We start from the raw sequence: 9,301 nt of genomic DNA on the forward strand, positions 1-9,301 counted from the left end.
CAGAAAGTGAGTTTGGGTGAACACCAGGATGCTGCTGTAGTGCCATTTTATCAGCATTCAGTTCTATAACAATATTTATTGATATTCTCTTGGGTTTCTGGTACACTTACTACACACTCATCCTTTTCCCCCCTCTAGATCCATTCAGATTCCTATTGTTTTGGGCTCCTACTTAGTGGCAGCAGTGGATACAATCCCATGGTCCTTATGGGGACACATCCTTAAGGGGACTGGAGATTCTCAGAACCTTGGCAAAATGATGTCTGAGGCTGAGATGTCAGACACTGAAACACTGGTCTTGCACAATGTTTTCCTTTCCTCATTGTCTCATATTTATGTTTTTGGTTATCTTCCCATTTTCAGAAGCCAGTGAGGAGTAGGGTAGGCATATCTATCAGTCTGTAATAAACAAAAGGAAAACAGTATTGAAGCACAGATGTAAAAGCAGCCTATTAAAATTTACGGTTTAGAAGTTGGAAGAGTCAAGCAATGAAATATAGTGAACTATATACTGAAGCTGCTAAAAAGTTCATTTTCAGAGGCAAAGGAAAGAGCATTTAGAAAACATTAGGAAACGTTTAGAGGCATTTTCTAATATGCAGAGATAAACAGTGAAATGGTAGATGGAAGGTTAAATAAAACAGAAGGAGCTGTGGAAATGCACATGCAAATGGAAATAAGTTTTGAGAAATTGAAGTATTTGCTGAGAAAAATGCAACATGCAGACCACTGGATGTGATTAAGTATATATACATATATAGTTTGAAATTATTTTTAAATGAGTAATTGTTCAAAATGAGTAAGTGTACTTCAGGATAACTGTATTTGCTACATCATCAGGGTGGGCAGCGGGGCTCATTAAAGCAGCGTATCTGTGGTGTGTCGGAGGTGTCTGGGGTCGGCGCGTGTTAATCAAGCTGTGCCTCCCAGTGGATCCCGGGTTACGAGCTTTACTGCATACAAAATGCTGTATTCCCCCGTGCTTTACCCTCGCACCCAGGCGAGGGGAGACGCGGGGCTGGGAGAGAACCCCAGCTGGCGACGGGATGGGTGCGAGGGGCGGGCGGGGTACACGCTCCTGCTTCTGCTTCGGCTCGGAGTCGGTCCTACCGATAACCTACAGTAATGGATAGGACCCTACAACGGCACCGAGCCCCAGCCTCTGCGTTCGGGCAGCCGCACCCCTCCCCGCGGGCACCAGACGCCGTCAACCCCCGTCCCGCCGAGCCTCCGCCTCCCCCTCTATCACCTTGCATCCCGCCCCCGCCTCCCGTCCCCCGGGACCCGCCAGGCTTCGCCCCCGCCCCTCCTGCCCTTTCCCACTGGTTTCCGCGCCCCTCCCGGGAATCACCCCCCCCGGCTCGGGGGCCAGGTACACTTGACGTCAGGATGGCTGTCGTCGTTTTGACGTGTAAACACTCATTTCCATTCCGGCTCCGGAGGGTCTAGGAGCCTCGGGCAGCCGCGCCGGCAGGCAGGCAGGGATCCGCTCCCCGCCATCGCGTAGCAACGCGGCGCCGCAGCCCGCCCGCATCCCGCATCTCGCATCCCTCCCGCGGCCATGGCCGGGCTGCGCTGGGCCGCCCCGTGCGCGGCCCTGGCCGTGCTTTTGGCAGTCTGGAGCCTGCCCCGAGGAGGCAGCGCCGAGAGGCTCTTCCTCAACGAGTGGGCGGCGGAGATCCCTGCCGGTCCCGACGCGGCCAGAGCCATTGCGGAGGAGCTGGACTACGACCTCGTGGGGCAGGTACTGCCGGGCGGGGGGCGGCTCCACCACGGGGCTCCTTGCTTTTCCCTGCCTCAAACTTGTACCCGGCTGCCGCCCGCGGAGCTTCGGGGAGTTTGAAGCGCCCTCTCCCCCAGCTCAGCGTAGCGGGCCCGGATCTGAGTCCGGGTCTGCATTTGGCGCCTGGACGGGGACGGCGCTTCCAGAGGGGACCGGGTAGGGCCATTCGGCTCTTCCTCAGCGGACCAGTCAGGGGCCGGGCAGGGACCTCCTGCTCTCCTTGAGAGGACCGGGTAGGCTCGGGCGGAGGGTCCAGCTCTCCCTGATGTCCAGGCAGAGCACTTGGCTCTGCCCGAGGAGACCAGACAGAGTCAGGAAGGGCACCCCCTCTCTCCTGAGGAGACAGAGCGGGCGCCCGGCTGTCCCAGAGGGTCTCAGGGCAACCCGGCTCTCCCCGAGCAGTCTGGGCAGGAGGAGGGCGCGGGCAGTCCCGGCTCCAGCCCCGCGCCGCCCCCTTCCCGTCGGCTTCATCGCCATCGCGGGGCTTCTCCTCCAGCCATCCCTCGGGCGCTTTTTTGGGATGCCGTGACGTCAACGTTGTCAGGGATGAGTAACCGCCGTGAGGGAACAGCCTTGTCTCACATCCCGGCGAGGGTCCTGTGCTGGGCACCACGTCCGGCAGCGCCGGGACCCCGCTCCACCCGCCCACGACCAGAGCTGTGGGTGGCCGGGGTGGGTGTCAGCCCCGCTCCGAACCCCTTCCCACCGCCTACCCTACGTCTAGGTACGGTCGTATTCTCCGAACTCTCAACCCTCGCACATACGTGTGACCCCAGCTTCGTGGGTTTGGTCATTCTGCCTCTGTAGTCGGTGCATTTTGCCACCACCGATTTTCAACAGCCCGTCCGTGGGGGAGGGGGGTGTTTAAAACCACTCCAGCTCTCCCGGTGACCGGCTACTGTGCAAGTGAAAATGCCATTGCAGTGGGTGCCCGTTCAGACCAGCCACACAGTGAGGTTATCTGCAGCCTCTCAAAGCTTTTTACACCTGTCCAGCAAAGAAGAGCAAATAAAACTGGGGTGTGACGACATGTATAATCTGCCCTTTGAACTGTGGCCCTATCAAGGTGTGTCCATGAGTCACTGCTGGAGGTGATACCTTACTGAGTACTGTAGTAGTCCTCTCAAAGCTTTTTACACCTGTCCAGCAAAGAAGAGCAAATAAAACTGGGGTGTGACGACATGTATAATCTGCCCTTTGAACTGTGGCCCTATCAAGGTGTGTCGGTGAGTCACTGCTGGAGGTGATACCTTACTGAGTACTGTAGTAGTCATGACCGCACTTGACTAGCCTAAATGAAAATATCCCCCCAGTTTCTTCTGGCAGCACACTATGATAAGCACTTGTTACTTACCACAGTGATAGGTACTCCTTACATGAGAGTCTTTTCTAGTTTAGATTAAAATATGTAAAGGTGAGTTTCTTACTCCTTTGTCTTTTGAGTGAAATTAATTCGGTCAGGTTCTGATTGTTGTTACTTGCTGGCGATGGGGAAATTCCTCTCAGCAGTTAAAGTATGCCTATGTCTTACAGATTGGATCCCTCAAAAACCACTATCTATTCAGACATAAAAGCCATCCCAGACGGTCCCGAAGAAGTGCCATTCATATCACTAAGAGACTTTCTGATGATGAGCGAGTGAGTGTTAAATTTAATCTTTTTCTCTCTCTCTTTTTTTTTTGTTTGTTTTTTTTTTTGTTTGTTTTTGTTTTTGTCTGGGTTTTTTTCTGTTGCTTTATTGCTGGCTTCATAATGAGATCACAGGCAGGCTTTCCTTGTTTTGCAAGTCTAATATATTCAGCCAACTGTACTCATGCTGAATAATACTTAACTATTCTGTCATTAACAGGCAGAATCTGACCCTCCCTTACCATATATTTTACAAGAGCTTTCCAAATTAAGATCTAAGATGTGCAGCACTCTAATTTCAGATGTTAATGTGTCACTGATAAAAATGTGAACGGGGATCCACAGGGCTTTATTCAAAGTAAAAATCCATACATGCACTAAATTTAATTAGGCCTCATCTGTGCAATTACTATGTGAATTAGGTTTGATTTAAAGTGGCTGAATATTAAGTAAAAAAATGCAGTAGGGGGAAAGGGCTGAGGTTTTGCCTGATTGGCTTCCATGACAAGCTAAAGCCCCTTCTCAAAGGATCCATCACACTTTCCAGACTTGCAGTCTTTTCTTACTCTGGGATCCCACTGCAGTCAGAGAATGGGCATACTGGAGAGCTAGGGATCTCAAGCATGATCCACTGGTGAAGAAGACTCCCCATTTATCTGGCTTCCATTTAAGAGAGGTGCATTCCTGTTTGTTAGCATACCGAACAACTGAGGTTCATGACAAATTTGAGGAGCAGGCCAGAATGGTGTCAGCCTCTCTCAAAAATTGTTTTCTGTCAAATTTTACAACACCATAATTTGATTTACAGGTCAGCATTATTGCAGCGATCATTGTGACAATATGAGCAGTCCAAAACGTGAAGTAACCTAATCATAAAAACTGACAATTTACAATATAAGAACAAATAATTTGAGAATGAATAATTTACTAGCTGGAGGTTTTAGATGCAAATGTCAACCAGGAGGAAATATTCTCTATGTGGTGACACAGGTTTTTTTTTTGCCTTTTGTCTTTCAAAACCATATACTCCCATCTATGTCCTTGCAAACATTGGTTTAACAGTTAAAGTTGAAATAATTCCAACTTGGGGACATTCAAGCCCACAGCTTCAGTGTAAACTAGAGTTCTAATTTATGCCAAGACACATGATCAGATGCCCAATGTCATCATAGTACAATGTTAAGGAACAGTTTTGGTTGCAGTTTCTCCCTTTTTTGGACTTCATACATTGAATACATCTCTTATACAGGGATGAATGACAGTGATCAATACATCATATTCTAAAATGGTAGCAGAATGGAAGTGGTTGTGTTATTCACATTGCCACCAGACATTACTGCAGACTTGCATACTTAGACCTAGAAACAGGGCTTCAAAGTGTTGCAGGTGATTTGCTAAATTTACTCCAATTTCCCCTTTATTTACCATCTAGCATGCAAATTAACTCTGTGAATGAATGAGATGTGATTATGCCTTATGTAAGTCTATAAACACAAAGCAATCATGTAACGTGTAGTTACATACAGACCTTTGCTCTAGAGATGCTGTTCTTGTTCAGCAACAGCCTTTTTAAAAAAGTTTTAAATTCAGCCTTTAAAAAGGGAAAGAAAAATGAATCCTGTTTTTTGTTTGTATAATGCCTCCAAGAATTTTACGGTATGTTAAGTGTGAGAGCTGTGGTAAAACTTGGCTCTAATCTGAATATTTATCTGGTTTCTGTAGTGTTTGTTGTAAAACAGATAAAGGCTGTGAATATATTGAAGGGATATAATTATCCAGTTCCATGACTTCTAGTATTTGCACTAGTTTCCAAATCTACTTTCTTGCAAGTAGACTTGAATTGAGATTGTTTTTACTGCTTGATATATCAAGGACTGGAGATTTGGCACAGAGCCTTCAGCATTAGCTGTAGGTGGATGTTGGAACCTCACCCAGGTGCTGAGTGACAAACATTTGGCTTGTTTGTCTGACATATGTGCTCATCAGCTCATTTCCTTGCTGCACTTGTCCACAGTGAAAAAAAACCAAAATGACCAAATATGGAGGTTGTCAATTGTTAATTACTGTTGGGTGATGAAGAAGTCAAGCTTTGCTGTAGGTAGGGAAGAGAGATAAAGATAATTGCTCTAACATGTGCACAAGTATGTATAGTACTAGATATCAATAGGACAGTTTAAAATACACTTGCGTGGGTATATTCATCTTCTATAACTGACTAACATTTGTAGGGGTTTTAGGACTAAATATATAGCAAACAGAGTAGTAAACATGCCTAGTGTAGATACCATTTTAAAGGATTTATGTCCTGGTAGTGAATTTTCATTAGGCTTTCAATACAAAATTGCATTCTAATCTAATGAATACTTTTTTTGTCATTATAATTTCTGAGTCATTATTGTTTCGTGTGTGGTGATAAATGTAAGGATCATAAAGCCGTTCAATCACAGTACATAAAAGGAATGAAATCTATTCAGAGGTTGAAAGCAAAAGGTTAATCCAAGGCAGTCAGCATGTGAGCCTTGTCACAGGATGCTGACAATCCACTGAACTTGAGTTTACCTTGGTCAGTCAGAAGTTGGGATGAAAAGCAACAACCTTATCTGTGTCAGAGTGACTGTACAGGTGGGAACTATGAATAGTGTTTTATTCCCATTTCCAAAAGGAACACAGAGCACAGAGGGAGGTATCATAGTCAGGATTTGATTTGAATTGGGTTCAGTAATACTTTCAAGGGAGCTGAACAGAATACACACTTAAAATACAACCAAGTGACTTAGAGGTTGCTGTATCTGTGCGCAAGTGCATGAAATTCAGTGTGTTTTTTTTAGAAAAACATGCTGAAGAATTTGTCTTTCAGTTGCCTTAAGTGGAATCAAGCCAGTGATGAAGTTAGTCCAATATTCATATCCTACTAATTGATCACACTTCAAAACACCACTCAGAAGGAGACTTGAAGGTCTAGTTGGTCTATGAGTAACAGCATCATTATGATTGCTAGACTAAAGCCAGAGATAATCCTTCTTTCCTTTTAATTCCCCATAGACATAGAGTGTGAATAAAGGGTAGATAGGAGAAAGAAGCAGGCCATGATTTTCCTTGTTTTGATAACCACCACTCTTTGATAACCACCACCTTCTAGCCATACCGCATGGTTTTATTTGGCATAAAAGGCTGCACTGTGTCACTCACAGAAGTTCTACTGTTAACTTGCACTTCATGATTTTTTATGAATTGATTCTACAGCATCGTGATTTCACCAAGCTGTCTTCCCCAGATCACACTGTACCACAGTATAAACAATCCTTCCATCAAAATTTCTCCATGTGAGAAAAACCCTTGTGCTCTAGAGTCCTAAACCAAGGAGGTTCACTTATCATATTTTTACAAATAATTGTAGGTGTCATGGGCAGAGCAGCAATATGAAAAGAAGCGAACTAAGCGTGCCACTGTGAGAGACTCCGCAGAAAGTCTTTTCAATGATCCTATGTGGAATCAGCAGTGGTATCTGGTAAGAATTTGTTGCATTGTGGAACTGGGGATGATGGGTTTTGGCTATGCTGCATTATTTTGCTGGTAACGAAGTGATTGCATGGAAGGGAGTAAATCAAGAGCCCCTTTCATTAGCACATGCTGTAAAAATGAGAGATCACTGTACATAATATTTTCAGGAAACCTTCTATTTTCTTTCGAGTGTTGTTTGTACAAAGATTCTAAAAAACAGTTTAGACTGCTGTTTAGGATGGGGGCTGATACTAGAAATTTTAACAATGGAAAGCTACATTTAGGATAATTTTAAAGCGTTTGCTGTTGGTGTGTAAGAAGTCCATTATCATGTCTGAAGCTGACCATGTATTTCTTCATTAAAAGTGATAGTGCAGAATGCATAGTTGAGATTAAAACAAAAACATATTCATGCATGTGACAAGCACGTTGAGCCTCTTGGACTAGGATTTATATGTGAGAGAGTCTCTACAGCTCACATATTCAAAAACCTCAGGGAAAATACATTTCTTAAGCTCAGTAGTTTCTGCCTGCATGTGACAACTCAGAAATACTATTGATCATTTATGTTTTGTATGGTTTCTTTCAAGAGCCCATGTTTTCATTATGCTTCTACCTCTTCCCTCAGTCTAGGCTTCATTATTTTCACTCAGAATAGGAATGGGATTATATGTGGGTATAACAAATCAAGAAGAAAGGTCAAGCACAAATGTTGCCTGTGTGGCTGGGAAATACTTTTCTCTGTTTCAGTTCAGCTTAGAGAAAACAGGTCAAACTCTAGGCTGCCTGTATAATTTCTTACATAATAGTTTCCTTTCCTTCCTTCCTTTCCTTCCTTTCCTTCCTTTCCTTCCTTTCCTTCTTTTCCTTCCTTCCTTCCTTCCTTCCATCCTTCCTTCCTTCCTTCCCTCCTTCCCTCCCTCCCTCCCTTCCTTTAGTGTACCTTCACACATCACCAGAAGAAAATCTTATTTGATGGATTTCAGAGAACAAAATATGAAACCTCAAATAATTTCCTGAATGGCAGTAGTCTGAAAAGATAGCATAAAATGAAAGAAATGTCATTCCCATAAAAAATTTCTTTTTCTACGCCTCGTATTTTATGCAACATTTCTCTGTAAACAAATACATAAAAAACTCTGCAATCAACTAACTTAATTATGCATAGAGAAACAGAAAGAAAATTCTTCTTTTTGCGTCTCTGCTTTTACAGGCGTTATAAACAAGTTTTCTAAATTAGATGTATATGTTGCACATTTAGAATTAGAGAGGAAAAATGACCCATTTAGGAGCTACACTTCAAAAAAAACTTACTGTGGAAGAGGAGGTTATATATGATTCATACTTACAGTCGCTTTACCACAAGAACAGTAATGAGGGTAGTAAACAGTAAGTTGTGATTCAACACAGTTGCTCCCAACCACACGACTACTTTAATTGTTTTATCCATTAATTATTTTGTTCTGGCTAACTTTAATGTCAGAGGAGAAAACACATTTGGAGGAAATCCAGCTCACTGTGCTGTGGGTACTGTCTTGGCTCCTTGTCAAATGAGAAGAACAAACATTAGCAGGTCTGATTATTAACTCAGCGTTCCAAGGTCCATCACTGCATCCCTACCATTCCTATGTTTCTGCTGCCTTCCTCCACTAAATACAAGATGCTCTTTGTTCAGAGGTGGCCTTCAGGGATCTTCAAGTAGTGGGGTAAATCCTGCAATGCTAGAAGTATTTGATGAAACTAATGTTTGTTTTATCTTTGAAAAATTAGAGCAAAATATACAAGTTGAGGATGAGATAGTTTACAGTGTCTTTAAAATATGACTTTGGACCTGTTTATTACAAATAGAGAAAATGTTGACATATTTTAATCTTTTCTCTCTCCCAGCAAGATACAAGAATAAATCCATCCCTGCCCAAGCTGGATCTTCATGTTATTCCTGTGTGGCAAAAAGGGATTACAGGCAAGGGAGTTGTTATCACAGTACTGGACGATGGCTTGGAGTGGAATCACACTGACATCTATGCCAACTATGTAAGTTTGAGGACTAGAGTGCTATGGAATAAATTAACCAGTTGTAAATCTGATGTACAGACACTCATCTGCAGCTCACTGTCTGTTCTGTAAGTCAGGTTCTAGAGTACAGGGACTGAAATATTTGTCTGAGGCATGATTTGGAACTTGATCTGTGCCACGGGAAACTGAATGTTACTTAGCAATGGTAGTGGGGTGCTTATTTTGTTGTTTTGTTTTTCCTTCAGTGAATTTAATTCCAAGGCATGTTTGTATACAGTGGTTTAATGCTGAATTATTAAAGCTCCATGAAAAAATTATGGAATTTTTAGTGGCCGTCAAGTTCTCCTCACTGGATTGCTGCCAGTGTGAGGG

The 9,301-nt window shown here is 43.8% G+C and overlaps 1 protein-coding gene across 1 annotated transcript; it reads left to right on the forward strand.

The window, feature by feature from the left end:
- Positions 1-1,424: 1,424 nt before the first annotated feature.
- LOC126635129 (neuroendocrine convertase 1-like) lies at positions 1,425-8,947 on the forward strand (the record flags this gene model as incomplete). The annotated part of the gene is made up of 4 exons (XM_050306074.1): positions 1,425-1,744; positions 3,317-3,421; positions 6,810-6,920; positions 8,801-8,947. Coding segments are annotated over exons 1-4 (546 nt in total), but the record flags the coding sequence as incomplete, so codon positions are not given.
- Positions 8,948-9,301: the final 354 nt, after the last annotated feature.

The sequence above is a fragment of the Myiozetetes cayanensis genome, unplaced genomic scaffold (assembly GCF_022539395.1).
Source record: "Myiozetetes cayanensis isolate MyiCay16 unplaced genomic scaffold, myiCay2020 scf110, whole genome shotgun sequence".
Lineage (NCBI taxonomy): Eukaryota > Metazoa > Chordata > Aves > Passeriformes > Tyrannidae > Myiozetetes > Myiozetetes cayanensis.